The sequence below is a fragment of the Contarinia nasturtii genome, unplaced genomic scaffold (assembly GCF_009176525.2).
Source record: "Contarinia nasturtii isolate CC-2019 unplaced genomic scaffold, AAFC_CNas_1.1 Cnas_scaffold_928, whole genome shotgun sequence".
Taxonomy (NCBI): Eukaryota; Metazoa; Arthropoda; class Insecta; order Diptera; family Cecidomyiidae; genus Contarinia; species Contarinia nasturtii.
In genome coordinates, this window is record NW_022198275.1 from 3,813,853 (window position 1) to 3,832,835 (window position 18,983).

At 33.7% G+C, this 18,983-nt stretch overlaps 1 protein-coding gene across 5 annotated transcripts; it reads right to left on the reverse strand.

Moving 5' to 3' along the window:
- Nucleotides 1-448: 448 nt before the first annotated feature.
- Nucleotides 449-15,214, reverse strand: LOC116342929 (uncharacterized oxidoreductase dhs-27-like). Of its 5 annotated transcripts, none has more exons than XM_031770749.1 (5): nucleotides 13,566-13,667; nucleotides 13,411-13,506; nucleotides 1,387-2,026; nucleotides 1,020-1,272; nucleotides 449-831 (listed from the first exon to the last, which is right to left on the reverse strand). In XM_031770749.1, the coding sequence occupies exons 2-5, from the start codon at nucleotides 13,473-13,475 to the stop codon at nucleotides 644-646; spliced, it is 1,146 nt and encodes a 381-aa protein (XP_031626609.1). In that variant the 5' UTR covers nucleotides 13,476-13,506; nucleotides 13,566-13,667; the 3' UTR covers nucleotides 449-643. The 5 variants fall into 5 exon arrangements, with proteins under 5 accessions (XP_031626609.1, XP_031626610.1, XP_031626611.1 ...); XM_031770750.1 differs by having other exon boundaries at nucleotides 13,571-13,613; XM_031770751.1 differs by having other exon boundaries at nucleotides 13,585-13,602.
- Nucleotides 15,215-18,983: the final 3,769 nt, after the last annotated feature.

The following is an 18,983-nucleotide window of genomic DNA, read 5'->3' on the forward strand; positions in this document are numbered from 1 at the left end:
ATTTCCATCTCGGTAAATGTTTGTAACAGTGTTGTGTTTGTAGTAAAAAAAAATGAATTTGTCGTATGTGTGGCGCTCGATAATCGAATATTATTATTTTTTCGCGCACAACACATAGAATTTTCCTTGCACTTTTCAATCGTTTCAGAATTTTCAAATCAGTATTCGCCATTAGCCATAACTCATTTGCATCACAATATCTAAAAGGTTTCATTCGGTTGTTAAAGTGCGCGGAATTTGAACTCAATTTTTGCGTTTTGTTTTTAATTATTTGGTTTGTTTTGTCGCTCTTTGCTCAAGAGCCATTTTTGATTTGTACACGTTGTTTTTTTTACGTCGAATTGCTTTGTTCGAGCATATCACATGCGATCGCAATTGTAATGTTTGTTATTTGTCAAATTATTCCTATTCGATGAGAATAGTTTGTTGCTCGCAATGTGTACATTTGTTTTTTTTTTCTTTGTCACATATGTTTATGTTAGCTTGCATGTTTCATTTTTTGGTTGCGGACGGTCATCATTTTTTTCTCTCTCTTGTTTTGTTTCGCTTCGTCAACGCTTCCTATATACATGTTACATTTTAAATTCGTTTTCTGTGTGTTGTCACATCTTCAAAAGGTTTTCTTTTCTTCAATCAAATGCAATTAAAAATAGTCCAGCCGTTGAAAATCACGCAAAACATCGGCCATTCGCTTTTTGTATGCTGGATTGGCCAACAATGGCAATGTATATTTATCGACGTTATTTGAATCCATTTCATCAAGTCCAATTTGTACGTCGACCAAGTCACTTGACTTGCAACATGTTGCATGTAACGATATCAGTGCCATACCTAAACAAACATAGAAATTCTTTGAATTAGCATATCGCAATAAATGAAATAAAATAAAGAAACGGAGGGGCGAAATACAAAAGTTAACGAAAGAGAGAGAGAGAGAGGACGAGCGCCCCCCCCCCGGGCGCCCCAAACAAATGGCATACAGTTTAAGAGATAATAAAATAGAATAGTCAAAAACAAACCTAATCCAAATTTAGCGTATTTCTTCATATGCCATTCGAGTTTTTCGTATGGAAACAGAGCTTGACCATTGCTACCAAACTCATCAATCCGTTGAATTAATTGATCGTGATAGATGCGCATCAAATCGGGCAAACGTTTTCTCACTTCGGCATCGGTGCAACAGAATATGAAATATGACAAATCAATAGCCACTGTGCCGCAACGAACTCCTTGCCAATCCAAAAATGTTATGTCATATTTATCAGATGTGCTCTGCAACAAATAACAACATAACATATTATAAGATTGAAACAACGATAAAAACGCCAGAATGTATGCAACACATTCCGTTTGTGAATGGAGACGGTTTACAAACACTTTACTTACATGATTTCGGCGAAACATTATATTCGATATCCAACAATCTCCGTGCAATACGATGGCATCCTCTTTTTCGGCACAGCATTCGGCCATGAAGCTGGCATAATTTTCACGGAATTTCATTAATTTTTTAATGATGACTTTGTCCTTTTCCGGGTCCAATGTGGTCATTGAATATCCAACATTTCTCTTCAAGAAAATGTCCAACTCTTCGTTAATTGGTTTGGTGAACGTGATTTCCGACAATTTTGATGTCAATTTGGCCAATCGTTCGGGTTGTTGATCTTTCATTGCAAATGAAATGGCATGAAATTTGGCAATGGTTTTTAGTACGGCAACACATTTCTCAAAGTGTAACGCCGTGGGACGATCGGAATTTTTAAAACCTTGCAAACTTAAATCGTTCAATAATACATATTCGTCCTCGTATACAGAACTGGCGGCTATACATCTGGGATAATGCTTGAAAATGTACTGTTCCTTTAAATGAAGCCGTTGAAATTTCTCAAATACCGGAAACAAATATTCATAGATATAGTGTTCGCGCGCAAATGCACGTGCACTATTGTACTTGAGGCGTCGTTTTTCACTTCTTGGTGGAATTTTTGCAATTAGACGAATTTCATGCGGAATATTGATCATGCTTCTGTGATGAAAGAAAGACAGATAAAAAGAAAGAGAAAAAAAAAACTCAATTAAGAAATTTAATTTACTATCAAACATTTATCAAATATTTTTGTTTGGCTTTTCATTTCAAACGAAAAACGGTAAACCCACTCAAGACAAAGTTGACACATTATTGAATTTGTACATATTCTCATCGTGGCAACATACTTGAATTATTATTACTTTTTTGTTTTTGTTTTTTTTTTTGTTATCTGTTCGATTTTTCCATTCTGTCCATGTATATATATATTTTGACAGCGATCCAAAAAACACAACGTCGAAATAAATAAATTCAACGAACTACTTGATTTAGTAACACAGTGACCCACTTAAAACGACGCTTTAATGTCATTTTTTCGCTTCTTTCTCTTCTTTTGTTTTTCCTCTTGACTTAATTTCGTGTTCGGTGTTGTTGTTGCTATTGTTGTGATATTTGGTCGTATAATTTTGTAGTTTTTTTTTTCGATTTAAACACCAAAGATTGCAATTTAAAAATAAACGAAAATAAGGCCCAAAATTCCATTTCCATCGATTTTAATCATATGCATTTATTTATTTACGTTTTCTGTGTAAATTGATCAATTCAGTTGAAATTGTGTGTTGCATGACCAAAAGTAATGCAATCTTAGCCAATGATAAACATATTGTGAACTCGATGTAACTGTTCCGATAAGGATGGCGCAACGCGACAGTTATTGATCGATTTGTTAATAAGTTGCTTTGCATAGACAGAGAGCAATAAACGAAGTCAAAGACAATTCAATGTGATTTGAAAAGGTGCCAGAATATACGATTTAGACGAAAAAATACAGAAAAAGGAAGAGGGCAAAAGAGAGAGAGAGAGAGAGAGAGAGAGAGCGGGAGATCGGAAGATTTTAAATAACACATCCAGATCGAAGAAGAATCTTCATATGTGTGAAACAAATACAATCACATCACGCATACATTTATAGAAAAAAGGCGATTATGCAAAATATTATACAACGGTTTCCAATCAACAATCGAAAGTGAACATCTTTAAATGCAAAATGTGTTTAACGGTCATAAAATGAAGAAAGGTCGTTAGCAATCATATCAAGTGTGTGTGACACATCCAAGTGCATACATGTTTTCATTTCCATAGGTACAAAGTCAATTCAATCAACATGAATCACACACACACATATACAAACATACGCACATATCGAAGTGAACAAACACATTGTATGAACGTAAACGATGTAACGGTCATAATAGTTTACGGTCTACAAATCAAAATCTATTTTGCTTTCAAATGAAATATGTGCATGGTGCAAGTGCAGCCATAAATAAAAGCACTTTCCAAGCAATGCACACACACACACACGCGCGCTTATGACACATGTGCATGTGATCCAAGGTCAAATGTGTGATGCGCACGCTCAATGCTACTAGGCTCAGCTGTGATTTATATCGGCAGATTTATCACATCTGGCGAACCGTTCGTACGAATAAAATACACAAGCACACTTGACCACGTTATACACATATTCATAAACGAAAGAAAGTCGATCAAACATTGACTTGAAACGAATTATTAATTGCAGCAGAGAATATAGACACTAATAAAAAAAATATTTACATTATATGATCTACGTCCAGATGCAACATGTCCGTATGCATTTGAACTTTCAACGTGGTCAATCTTATTGCCAGATGATGTTCAAGCGTTTTTCAATTTAATTTTACCCTGATCTCTCTAAAAAAAACACTATGTGAACAATCGTCAACATTTAATTGAGCATCAGACGTGATGTCTGGAGACCACCATATGACCTCGTATCAAAGAGGAAAGTGTTGAAAAACGTTTTCTAACGACTCGTAACGAGAATGTTTAATCTTTTCGTCATGATGGTGTCGCTTATCAGTCCTACAATTTCCCGTTCATTGCAAATCCGAACTAAAAGAATCGAAGTGAAAATAACATGATAAGGCATGGCGACGATTTACTGCAATTAAAACAACTTGCACTAATGCAAATAATTTAAGCGACACTTTTTTCCTTCTCAATTTACGTTATCAATGTTTTTACGCATCATGTGGTATTTATAGCAATTAAGCCATCAAAAATCTGTTCGTTCATCTAAATAAATCTAACTTTAATGCCGAAAAGATCATTAAACACTTTTTCAACGCGAATTGAATAAAAGCAAAAGTTAAATCGCGGCCATTTGCAAGATTTTTGAAACATGATAAGCTTGGCTTGTACATGGTCGCCTTTAAGGACTTTCAACTGGTATATCAAATTGTTTTCAATTTCTCGTTCCGCCTCCTAGAAACTGATGTTTTTCCCTTGAAAAACGCATCTGAAATTACTTTAATCAGTTTGTATGCTTTTCTGTGTTGTTTTTTTTTTTCACTTTAATTTTTGTCTACATTTGCAAGTCTGAACGAGTGTGTGCATACTTGTGAATTGATTGAAATTGCAACATATTCAAATAGTCTTCAGAAAAACAAACTGATCAGCAATTGTAATTGAGATACGAATACTTGGAAGATGATACCGAAAAAAAAAATTGAAATTCAAGTACATGTAATTTAATTTATATCAGCGGTATTTCCAAGCTTGTATGAACTGTGCCCAACATTCATTTGTCTCACATTGTCAAGGTCCAATTATTCCACTTTGCCCATCGAAAGCAATTAGAAAGATCGCATCTCGTTGACATTTTGGGAAGATGTTTCATAAATCTGTTCATTTCATTGGTCCAAAACAATCGAATTAGCAAGTCAAAAATGCCGGTTAGTGAGGGAAGAGAACGAGAAATAAAACTAGGTTCATGGCAAAAAAAAGACGACATTCTAAAGTGCAAAAACAAAATATTGAAGACGAAGTATTCGACAAAATACGAGCAAATGAATCACGGTGAATAAGAAAAACAGCATTGAGAATGAAACGGCAGACAATCTACAACCAATTAGAAAACTGTCGAAAAAGTGGGTAAGTAGTATGCATAGAAGGCAAAGCAACAAGAAAGATATTCAAAATCTCTACGATCGATCTGGCGGCTGCCGCGTTTTTTTTCGAAAAGATTAATGGTATCGCCGGCTTCATTATGCGTTAATGTCGTTTCATTCTTTCGAATCGTTCTTTTTTCTATTCTCACAGATATTGTCGTTGTACAGAAATGACGACAACTATGTGTTTGTGTATAGAGAACATTTTGAAAAGAGAGAGAAAAACAATATTTATTGTTTTATTCAGTTCTTGATGTGTATAGTTTTTTTATTATTTCACTGTGTCTATAAACAATAATTAATTCGCGTTATGATAAATGAAATGGAATGAATGGATCTCACATATACACATACACACATATATTCATTTCACAGACTTGTGACCTGATTTCTTTCTGATCGCCGATTTTATCTTTTACATTTGATTCTTTATTTCGACGTTTCTTTTATTTTCATTCTTTCTGTGCGGCATTTGTAAGCTAGAATTCAGCTATGAAGGTGTGCATGACCGAAATCAATTTCACACATAACGGAACCGGTCTTTAAAAAAATCAACGCCGACGAAATGTGTCCATTGTGATTCAAGGTGAAATTTCAAGCAAAATTTTTATGCATTTTATTTTCGCTTTGCTATTATTAAATTCACATGAAATTCGTCTAGTTTTCCGTGGCCCGTTCATTCAACTGCATACAATTTTTTTTTATTAGAACGATGTTAGAATTTACGAATGTGCGATCAATGCACTAAAAACGATTTGATTTCTTGGAATGTTATAGCAATTAGCACGAAAATAAATTCACTTTGATTGCCTTCTATTTATAGAACGATTTTTTGTATTACATTCTAAGAAATCAGCAGTAAAAATAGCATAGATTTGTCGCGGCAAATATTTGGAGTGGCGCTTTTGCTATCGTTAACTATATTTAGGTGACGTATAAATCCGTTTATTTTTGGATCGTCAATTATTATTATCATATTGTGATTAAGTAAATAAATTCGATTCAGTAATTCGATTTTGATGTGTTCAAGTCATTTACACACTTTGTAACATTTTCAAGTATGTGTCTTCGTTCAGATATGTAATTCATTGCATCGCATATTTAATGGGTTTAATCCAATAAAAACCAATAGTAAATAAACTAACCCCATGCTTTTGTCGAATCAAATGATTCTATAAATAAATGAATGTTTGTTTGCATATTACATTCAAATACAATTGGCATTGCACTTAATTTATTTGTTTCGTTCGTTGACGCTTTGATGCTTACATAATTTACGCTTTGCAATTGATAGAAACTCTGTTACACATTTCATACGGTTCAAAAATTGTGTTGAAGAGATTGCAATGGTACGCATGCGGTACAACACACAGTCACGCAAAACCGTCTTCGACGGAACGCATCGATCGCATTTGCGTATGACGTCAACACATCATAGCACGAAACTATAAAAATACCGATATGCTATGCTTGACAAAACCACAGTGTGCTAATCATTTGGCCCATATTATACACTTACTTATGACGCAGTTTTATTGATAACTTGCATTGTTTTTGCTATTATGTTGTGTTTATCATTTTACACAGAATTGGCCTCTGACCAACTGTCAACATCACAGGATTGGCACATCCAATTTTCAATTTCATTTTCTTGTGCGCTCATCGCTTTTGTAACGCATTTAAAACAATTTAAATGTTGTTTTAAGCGATTGACAGATAACATCATGCAAAATAGTTTTCTTTTAAATCTCATGTGATTATTATTATTTCGCAAGATGTATTTTGTGCGTCGCAAAAGGCATGATTAAAAGAACAATAAGAAGATACGATAAAGAATAATTAAAACGAATAGAAAATTGAGTGTAACTGGACCGATGTGTGTCATCATTATCATTCATTGAGACTTTCTGGTTGAGCATTGAATGACAGAATACTATAATTTATGCAAAATTAATTGCGGAACGATTTGTGTGGCAAAGGCGTAATTTAAGCCATTGTTAAGTAATTTGATTTCGTTATCATTTCACAGAAATTTAGTTTATACACATTAGATGTACGCAGCTGGATGCTGTTTTGAAATTCAATTCGTTTAAATTAAATATCAAAATCGAGTCAGCTGCTTTTATATTTCTGAAAACTTTTGCAGCAATGTTGGCGGAATAAAGAGGAACAAAAATATTATCGACAGCTGAAAATACAATAACTGTGCCATCCGAATAACTCAACGACGGCTCAAATTACGCATTGCTAACAAACATTAATGTCGTTGAAAGGACAAAATACCGAGACAAAATTGTCGTACTCATCAGAAAAATATGAAGAAATCTCAACGGAATTCGTGAAATTTTTTTTAAATAAAAATAAAATCCAGCGCAGGATTTCAAACAAACAAAAAAATGATGTGTGGTCGATTTGGCGAAAAAACTGACTATGATTAATTTAAATGAAAACGTTCGAATTATTTCTTTTTCCTTTTCAGTTTCAAGAGGAGAGGTTTCGTTACGCGAAAGGTTTGATTCATAATAATTTGCCATATTCTTTTGTATAGAAAGAGATCTCGTGCAATGATGCAAACCCTAATATTTCACAACCGATCGTCAAGTTGCTATCTGTCGGTTGATCAGGTATAATTTACGTCAGAATGGCAAAAATGGCATTTCAACATTGACGGTTGCGGGTCGGCATTTCCGATTTACAAACAAACAACAAGCTTTCGTGTGCTTCCAATTTTTGTGTTTAGGGTTTTGGTTTCCAACGAAATGTGTTTAGTTTGTTATAAACATTTCCATCAAATGACTTTATAATGTCCTGGTTTTTACTCAATACATTTTTATTTTTATTTTGAAGAAACATCGTTGTAAATGAATGTTTTGAACGAAAAAGTTCGGAATTTCGTAGAATTATTTACGATCGTCTCGGTTATCGTCATTACATTTTTGGCCATTTATACTGCAAGCGCAAAGAAAGAAACAAACTGAAACACGAATAAAATGCATTCGATCAACAGTCTGTGTACACTTCGAAATAAGTCGAAGCAGACGGAAATGGCGGAGAAGCGATAACAAAATCGAAAGTTTTCAGATATAAATAGAATTTTTTCGTATTGAATGATCAAAGTTATCCACTTGAGTGACGGCAAAGTAAATATCGAACCAAAAAATTTAAGCAAACGACATATTGTGTAAACATAAACAGCAACAGTGCCAACTGAGCAAAAACCTTAAAATGGCAGACATAACTTGAGCATCATATATGTATATGGTATTATAAACGCAGCATGTGTGAATTATATCCGATAATATATTTGTTGTTGTTGTTGTCCCGTAAATTTGAAAAATATTTTTTTTTGCGAAATGGGCGAAAAGGAGACGGACATTTGCTTTAATGTAATACCATTTGATGTGACAATTTATGACAATGTGTTAATTGAATGCCATGATATCGTAACCAAGCGTCATCAATATCATCATCGTCGTCGGCAAATTTGTTATGCTTGCGAGATCAAACAGCCACCTGTATGCTCAATGCTCATAATTGGATGCAATAAACAAAAATCTCAATAATGAATACATCAACAAAAACAACGAAAATGATGTGGTTTGCCTTTTCTCTCTCTCTCTCTGCGTCTCGGTTTATTTGGCAAAATATGTAATGTTTGTACTTTCGAATTTCGTAATGCACTGCGAACCACTTCAATCATTTCGAATCTTTTCTCTTTCGAATTGTTTCGATGCTATTGAAGGGTCAGAAATTAAATGCAAATATTATGATACTTTTATTTTGTTTTATGATTTGCAAAATATAATTTGTGGGCTGAATATAACATTTGTACGTGACCATTTTTTTTTTTTTGAAAATGAATGTTGTTGAAAAATTTCATTTTGGGTGAGTGTATGAAAGAAGAAAAAAACGCATCAACTTGATCAAATATGGCCCTGAGCATTTTAATGAACCAAGAAAAAATGAAAGAAACAGTGTCTGATTGTATCTTGTGTATTTTTGGATTTCATTTCGAATTCCTACACATTTTACCGTACTACACAGCACAAAAAGTGTCTATATGAAGAAATAGACGAAATTCAGCATATAATATATATACATTTTTTTTGGTATGTGTGTATATATGTCGAAACGAGCGCACATTATAATTGTCAAATTTGCTTTTGGGCTAGTAAATGTGTCAAACATTGCACATTGTCTCTCGTATTGAGTGAGGTTATTGACTGTTCATGTTCATTGGCGAAAATTGTGAATTTTCTGGTTTTAAAACGACAACATGACTGAATGGAACCAAAAGTTGTGCGCTAACGAAATCACAAAATAAAATAAAACATCAAATCCAACTGCCACTGCTGCACGCATTGTCATGTGGTTCTTTTTTTCCTCTTCTCTTTCTCTTGCTGGCGTTGTTGTTGTTGCTGTCGTCATTACGCGAATGCAAAAAATGGCCAGTGTACAACAACCGAGGGTTGCGACGGTGCTAGTAGTGAATTGTTTACGTTAGGCCCGGTTTGTATGTTTGGTGTGAATTTGCATCGGCGTGCATATTTGATGTTTTCGATCACTTTTACACTTGCATGCAAATTAAATGCAATAAACGATATTGTTTCCATTCCATAATTATTACACCACACTGTGCGCGCGACTCAGTGCCTTTGTGTACGCTGCTAACACAGAAAAATTTATATCGATGACTTGGGGCACACAGCATGCAATCGATGCCGATCAATTTGAGCGGACGATTTTGACCACACGTTATATATATATATGTGTGTGTTCGTTTGGCGTGCGCATACAATTGTCAGCGGCTTAAACAGGCTCGAATTTGTTTGATGTTATTTTTTTTTCGTTTTTGTTCAGTTTTTGTTTCGTTTCTTTCGACCAAAGCGTTTCTTTCAACTCGTACACGACAACGGTTCAATGACTTGCTTGGAAAACAAATCAGTTGTGTAATTATTCCGTACTCGACCTGTATTTGTACGCTTAATGCATATTTTATTGTGATGCTTGTTTAGCAAAATTTATCGCTTTGTTTAATTTGGATTGTTGTTGCGTTTTCCTTTGAAAATGTTACTATGCACACATTGAGAACAAGAAAGAGACAGAGTGTGAAAAATACATAACAGCTACAAACATCAATATCAACATCAATACACTCAATAAAATCAAATTGAGTGCAGATATTTGTCAAGAAATTATTATTTATAAAAAAAAAACAAATATTAAAAAGCGATTTAATCAATAAATTGCTGAAATTCATAAATACGTCGAATATTATTGTCTCGTGCACAATGCACGGCATTATGTACATTTTGCTTTTAAATCTTAATTCAACAAATAAATCGTTGATTGGATTTTTTCGGAAAATGTTTCAATTGGTTTGTGTTCCAAATGCAAAATTCGGTCAATTGACCCTCCGGTTGGTAAATATCCGTTAAATTTGGTATTTCAATAAAAATTGATAGACGAAATTCGTATGTGTACGCGAACATGTTCATTATCAATCTTTTTCAAATGTATAGAAAGTGGGTTCTTCTTCCTCTTACGGAATAAATTCATAAATAGTAGTAGTAGGTTTACGTTATGCAATTTTCACAACAAATCAAATGATCACATTGAATTAAATGAAGATCTCTCTAACATTCTCTCTTTGACAGCGGACCGAATCCGTTCCAGTTTTTATTCCTACAACTTTCAATGGTCAATTTAAATCATTGTGTGTATGTAGAATTTGTTGGAAATTAGGTTGATTGCATCAATGCCGTTCTCAAAGCCACAACGTATATGCAAAGGACGACGTGAGCCAATGAAATCTTACAATGGAAGGTATACGCAATTTCATGCATTTCGAAACTGCCGAAATTGAAATTTTGGTCAATTTCTCGCAAACGATTTAATTGCCAATAAAAAAAACTACACACACAACAAACAGCAACAATTTATAGTTGCCGACTTTTGCACGCAAATAATACTATGCCCAAAAGTATCTCTTGCTCTCTCTTTCTTTCTTTCGAATAGAAAAGAAAAAAAATAGCGTAACGTAAAATTTCAAAAAATATGTACAATTCACGAACTGAAGACGAATAAATAAAATAACGTTATATAAACTATCCGAAAAAACTTTAAAAAATCATTACTTTCCAAACGGATTGAGTTGTACAAGTCAAATCAGTTACATGCAAATGAAAAAAAGAGAGAGAAAAAAAACTGGCTCACGCATCAACTTAACGTAAAAAATGCGACTCCAAAAATAAAATAAAAAAATGGAAATGAAAAAAAAAAATCTTTAAAAAAGCAATCAAAAATAAATAATGCGTATGTGAGTGAGAAAAAGAGTCAAGAGCTCACATATTTTAATGTGGTTAAAAAGAAATCCTAACATTTGTTATTTGATTATAAGATGGGCTATATCTACTGCGTACGCTTTTCTTGTTGCCACACGCACATTTCGCTTACTTTCTAGTCTCTTCGCCAACATTTTTTCTTTGCTGTTTCGCGACAGAATGAACGAACGAAGAAAAGAAAAAAAAGTAGAAAGGGGCTGAGAAAAAGAAATGAAGTGAAATAAAAAAAAAATGACCGATGTACCGCCGAATATAATTGAGGTAACACGTTTATTGTTCAATCAATCCAATTTAGATGGTTACTCTCTGACGAAACAACCGTTGCCATCGTTTCAAAAGCTCCGTTCATTTTTCAATCTGCGAACTCACTACGATTACGTATTACGCGTAACTGTTGTGGTAAATCATTGTGTGGTGACCACAGTACAATGTAAAAAAAACGCATGCCTAAAAAACGATCATAAATCTGGCTACTACAATTCCATGAACACATCAGGACATTATTTGTTCTTCAGTTCGTTTTATGTTTTAGTTGTAACAGTGTGCCAATTCAATAACCTTATGGAACGCATTGCATCGCGAATAATTACATTGTGGTTATGCTTTCTTTTTGTGATGCGAATGTGCATGACCAACAAAAAGTAGGTGTTAAAATCAATGTGCCACATCCCTCCCATCTTGTCATCAGGCACAGTGCACAACATCTCAATACGTCTCTTGTATAACGGAATAAAACAATATCCACGACTATAAACATTCGAACCATCTCCGAAAAATTCGAACATATTTCTTCATTCTTCTTGACTACCCGTCTTCTTAGTCGCATACATTTTTCATGCATTACATTGGAAATTCGTTCGTAAAATACACGATATATTGGTTCGTTTTGTCGTTTATTTTTTTTTCTTTTTTTTTTGGTCGTTTGATGTTCTTCTTTCAATGTCATTTTTGGAACGAGACAACAAGAATATAGCATATGCCTTTAAATAAAAATTTATAATTATAAATATACGCGAACAGGAACCAAAGAAAGCATAAAAATAAACATAAGACGTACAACAACAACAATGAATGCTACTGACGACGGCCAGAGAAATTACACGCAAAAAATGCCCAATTCAATTTTCGAACGGAATCACCGACAACAAAAAAAAATGTACACACAAACAGAACGTACAATAAAATCGCAAAATTTGACGACAACCTTTTCTGAAATAAAAAAAAGAATAGCCCACTGCTCATTTTAGGCTAGTTTGTTCTGTTGTTTCTGTTGTTCTTGTTCTTGTGTCTTCTGTTCTGCTCGATGGCGTCTCCTTAAGAAATGTCTCGCTTTTTTGGCTGACCCAGTAAGAAAAACCAGAATTTCAATTTTCAAAAAAAGAAACGTTTTAAACTGAAAAGCAATCCACAGACCACTTCAACTGTACGTTCTTATTCTTTTTGCATTTATTAGCCTTTCCCCATATGTAATAAATTAATGGAGTCGTTTTGTTTTATGACACATTTCTGTTCTTTTCTCACAAGAAACAAAAAAGGCAAATCAGTTATAAGAAATAAACGAAAATCATTTTGAACTTTCTATTGCGTGATTTATGTAATACAACTTTCTGTTGTTAGTCTCATTATCTCAAGAGAATTGCACCGGTCATACAGCTTTTATTCAATCGATTCCGAAAAGTTTTTCGATTCGTTTAAACGAATTAGTTGCTAATCATGAATAATGCATATTACTACATCGATTTCACGCGATCAATAAATCGATCACACACACACACACGCATATACACAATTTAATCAAAATGTTCAGTAATCTATCTCCAAACTGTGTATAACGGAAACTATTGCGGTGATAGAGAAAGAGCTGTCTTAATCATATAATACATGACACACGCAATCGAAGCCTAACCTATCAATCTCTTTTTTTTTTCATTCGCATATATGATTAATCTTTTCACGCCGATAAACAAAGTAAACGCACGCTTATATGTACCTGAAAGGCAAAGGAAAATGGCAAAACGATAATATTAACGATAAAAAATTTTACCGTTTTTTTTTTCTCCAATTTCGGGGTCTTTCGTTTTTGAACTCTATTAATCGTAAGTTCGGCATCTAATCTACTATCACGAATTTATGCGTGTATCTAAAAAAAAGATCGCTGATCAGCTGGTAATTTACATGATACAACCGAATAAATCTCACTCAACGAAAATGAACTAACTGTATTTCTTCTATTCTTGTTTTGGTTTTTTGTGTGCATGTGTGTTTTTTTTTCGTCTCGAATGGGTGCACCAATTCTAGGATCAAAAGTGACAAAAATGAGAAATTATTAAAAATCACTTACTCAACATTATTATTGGCATGATCTTCGAGCTCCTGTTCATCGGGTCTTAAAATGATACGATATACTTCGCCCGAATAGCTGTCACCGTTCTTTGATGCAAATGAAACTTCCAGTTTCGGCTTGTAAATGCCAAATGGCTTCACTAGTTCGCGTACAACACGATTCACTGTTGGACGAAGCGTTTTGGAGTCACTCATTTTGTCCTCAGTTTATTCGAATTTTGAAGGGAAAAAAATTTGATTTTTTTTTATCAAATATTTTCGGGTATGCGATACGCACGTCGGTTTTTCTTTGAAAATCTATTTGAAATTGCTTTTTTTCACAACAGGCGAATTAACAACGATCGTATTAATTATTGAATATGCATCAATTTTGTTATGTTAATTGGAAATTAGTACGAATTTTGTTTGACCTTTTTACGTTATTACTGAATACATAGTTTAAATTATATTACATTTAGCCATTGATATCACAGCTTTTGTGTCGTAAAAAGTGTTTTTTTTGTGTGTTTTCAAATGATCACGGTTCCGTGAAAAAAATATTTCAATTGGCCAGTTTAATTTTTGAGTTATAATTTGATGTTTAAAACTAAATCAATTCAATTTATTTATTTTCTTTGGTTCTCGATCGATTTTCTGCACTGATTTATTTTTAACGTAAAATTCGTGTCTTTGACGTTGGAATTATTATTTAAATGCTTTATTGAATTTTTCATCACACTGTAAAATTCTCTGCGGAGCTGTCTTTGATTCGAATTCATCAACGTTTGCCAATGGTTCATCTGGTAAACTTGAACTTTTTAATAATTTTTCTTTCTGCTTGTCTCGAGAGTCCATCGACTTCTTGCGAGATTTAAAATACGAGATCGGCTTTTGATGTGTCCTCAAAAAAAATATTTTTTTCTCGTTAAATTTTAGTTCATACTTCACAAATATTCACTCACTATCTTTTTTTTTTGTTTAAAGATACGAAAAAGCGAAGAAATATGTTTTTTCGTATTTTTTTTTTAAATTGTTCTTGTACAAAATTATATATTTAATTTTGATTAGTTTAGTTTTTATGGGTTTTATCACAAATTTTTGTTTTAGCGAGATTTTTGACCGAAAGCGTTATTTAATTTATTGATTAAAGTTTATTAAAAAAAAAATTGGAACCAAATGTTGACATGAAATCCCTTAAATTTGTTAAAACTTTATTAGTAATTTATTTTTACTCGATCAATTTGAATCTGTTTAAAAAAAAATTCGATTGAATTTGCTCTGTTGCGTACACACTGAATTCGACGAAGTAAAAAGCTTTCTTGTTATAAGAAAAAAAAATTGTCACAAAATAAATGGAGCTGCGTAATTACACGTTCGTTCCAGTGTGTTGACTTCACACAACTGACTTAGCGCACAGATATCTATTTGATTTTGTTCGAAACGAAAAGAGACTTTAAGGCTGATTTCGCTGCTCAATCGAACTCGGTGTATGCTCGGTTGTATTATGTGTATATTTTATTTCTCTCGTATCTTTGCTGCGCTCGCTTCGATTTGGATCGATGTTTTACCTTTGATAATGTGCTTGGTTCTAGCTTAAATTCGGTGAAAGTTTCGCGTTTTATATTTATATATGCGCCACACGCAGAATATATGCATACGATTCGACTACCATATAGTCATACATACAGACCGATCGTCGAGGCTGTTCAGTCCCCGTTTGTTGGTTGCGATCGTTCCGAGGTTGTTTGGTGATCGGATGCGTGCATACGTTTATGCGGCAACCATGAGCACACTAAAATACGCTAATATCAACAATAATATACATATATATATATACTATATGTGAAAAGTCAACACGTAACGTAACGTTTTACAGGAACGATCAATGCGGATCGAAAATCTTTTGAGAGAAACAAAAATGCGGTGCTGATAGTGGGCGCATAAAATGCAAGTGCTTCACTAACAAAGACACATTGAGGCATTCGGTATATTTTGTTTACATGTGACGCCGTTCATCGGTGCATCATTTTTTCGTTGTTGTTGTTTCTTTTTTTTTTGTTTTCGTTTGATGCGGCCACGGTGAGTGCGAACCCTCAATGAGTGCGCATTGATCGTATGCCTCATGCAACTTAATGGTTGTAGTAAAATTCATTCACACTTCTCAGTGTGCCAAGAGAATAAATTCTGAGCACATGTTGATGTGGTTGCGTCGTCATTTTGCTAGTGTGAACGTCGCCGTTATCATCATTAACGATGATTGGTAGCAATCAGCGATGATGATTATGATCATTAAGCGTTCAATAAACGGTCTTTTTCGGTTTCAAAGTTGATCATTGCGAGTGCGTCGATGATTGTGCCGCAACGATTCTGATTCAAATACACATCAACACATTAAAACGGCACGATGGATAAACCTGTTGCGTTTGGTTTGCTGACGGATGATTTGTATTCCGCATGCAGTTCAGTGCGTTTTTTCATATAACTTTACTTATGCCGTTTGATTGACGCAATCAATGTCTGAACCAAAAACATCAGAAATATGCTCAGTCCAGTTAGTGTTGTCTGAATGAAAACACATGGACTTTTGGGTCTTTGCCATATGCTTGAATCATTATACATTTTTTTTTGTTTTCGGTTTCTGTTGCATGCGTGTGGGTCTTGAGGCGATAACCGATAAAAATTCGACTTAGTGACTCAGTGACTGATATGTGAAAACAATGTCTGTTGGTACTTTGAAACATTTTTTTTGTTCATTTTCTGATAAACTTTGAAACATATTCCATAATGTGACCAAAATCAACGTAAATATTTACATTTAGCATTGAAAGTAAACATTTTGTTTTGTCGCTGCTGAAGTAAATGAATCATTGAACACCGGTCAATGCCAAATTTGCCATTTGTTTCTTTTATTTATTTTAATTTCATGTCTCTGTTTCTCGTCCATTTACTGTACGCTTAGATTCATCACCAAGTCGCGATCATTGCGAATGTGTTCATTTCATTTAATTTGGAACAAAAATCAAGCAATGACGGCCAATGTGTGATATAAAATAAGAGGGAAAAAAGAGATTAAATATATAATATACTGCATTTCGTATGAAGAGAAAGAAAAGCAAAGAGAAAAAAGAACAAATCGTTATGATATCTCTCGTGTACGAGCGCATATGCGCGCGCCCGCACTGCTTTTGTACGCAATGTGAGATGTTAAAAACACAAGGAATATAACATGGGCGCCAAATGGCAAATACATAACAATAATAAACATTACAAATACCGCGAACGAAGTCAAAATAATAAAAACAATGTAAAAATATTCAAGTTCAATGTCAATGTACGTGTATGCTTCTATCATGACGGCTTCGCTAACAAATTGATTTCAACAGTCAAATGCACACACAAATACACACATTCAATCATTCGCTCTTTTTCCTTGTTTTTATTTTCATTTTTACATATATATATATACATGCGGCGTATTATTTCTCTTTCTCATTCTCGTTCTCTGGCTCTATGTATATATATGTGTGTATGTGATCGTTGTGTGTTTTTTTCATTGCCGTTTTCGGTTATTTCCTTTCATACGCTTCTCAATTAATTTTGAAATATAATGTACATTTGCTTATTAATGCTTCTTTTCGCCTGCGATCATTTAAAAAAAAAAAAAATGTTTCTATATCACCAAGACAAAACCGCCGAGAAACACATACGCATCTACAACGACGACAACAACAATAACAAATGAACAACTGCACGACACAGCACAAATATTTATAATTCCTTATTCTTAGAATGCCGATGAAAAAAGAAAGAATTCTTTCTACAGCGTGATTCGAAATGGAAATAAAAAGGCAAAAAGGAACAGACAAATAATCCGAAGAGAATAATTTTCAAGAGCCAAAGTGCTATGTTATATCGTCATATATGGTGAGTCAAAGGAAAGACAGACGATCCAAAGGCAAAATCAATGGAATTTCGATAGAACAAAATAAAAACAGAAAAAAAACCGATCATCCAACATACAAAACATCGAACAGCAATAAAACAACACTGAAAAATACACTTTTTCTCTTCCTCGGAAAAGAAAAAATAAAATAAATATATAATAAAAAAAAGGTAAATTGTGATAGTATCGGTGTGCATTGGAGCAGATGCTATATGCCCATTGCGTTCGATGTGTTCAATAATAGAGGTGAGCGCGCACACGCGGTTAGTGAACGAGAGTACTCAATGCAATCAAATAGAATATTGCGCAAATAGTCATAAAATACAGCACACTCTCATACAATCGATAAATAGCGAAAAAAAGAACCGTCCATGCGAAGAGGATACACAAGTGAAAATGCCGAAGAATGAAATCAAAAGTACAAAGTGTGAATGGCAGAATGAAAATGTGCGTCTTTTTGTTTGTTATTGCTGTTCATTTTTTTTGTTCTTTCTTTTTTTCTCTTTTCTCGAATCATTTGTCGAGTTGGACAGTTTGTGCGATCGGATATTGAATTCACCTTCGATGTTGCGAATGACTAATGAAGATGTCTTCAATTTGAAAATATGCTATATAGTCAAAGTAGAAAAATGTCACTTTTTTATTTAAAAAAAAAAGAAGACTAGGAAAGCATGTAATAAAGAGTTCATTGCCTTCGCTCAATCGATGCAGCGTTCATTGTCCCGAACGTACGATCACCTTTTAATTTTTATCTTCATTCAATACCGGCTTATTTACACAATTTATTTTGTTCTTCTGAAGAAAATCGTACACACCATTTGATCAACAGAACTCACACACATTCAATAAAATATGATATCTTTTATTCAGCTGTTGCGTTTTATCCTTAAAAATAAATGAAATTTATTGAACGATTTCCCGGAAAAATTCACATTTTGACGCAAGTAACAATACAATGAAGAAAAAAAATACGTGTATCCGATTCATAGGAAACCCGAGAACGCCAGGTGAACAATCATAAAATGGAAAGATTCTAACAAATTATCACAATATAATAATCATTGGATTCGATCAGCGGTATTTTGCATGTCCTTTTCATCATTTCAACTGGAATTTCATTTCATTCATTCAATTTATATACCACTATTGAAACCGACAAAAACAAATCCAAACTATTTCCAAGAAATCCTTTTCTCGATTGCTCAGTGAGCACCTTTCCGGCTCAAAGTTCTTATTCGGACGATAATTAAATTATAAGACGAACATCAACGATTTCTTCTAGGAATTTCCAAATAGACAATGTCAAATACCAAATCACCGAACAAAACAAACAAATCTTTGACGATATATCG

Excerpts from the sequence above, each read along its gene's own strand:
- LOC116342929 (XM_031770746.1), bottom strand. The coding sequence starts at position 13,904 with ATGAGTGACTCCAAAACGCTTCGTCCAACAGTGAATCGTGTTGTACGC. Across the intron at positions 1,273-1,386 it reads TAATGTTTCGCCGAAATCAT|AGCACATCTGATAAATATGA; the intron begins GTAAGTAAAGTG and ends TATTTGTTGCAG. Across the intron at positions 832-1,019 it reads ATACGCTAAATTTGGATTAG|GTATGGCACTGATATCGTTA; the intron begins GTTTGTTTTTGA and ends ATGTTTGTTTAG.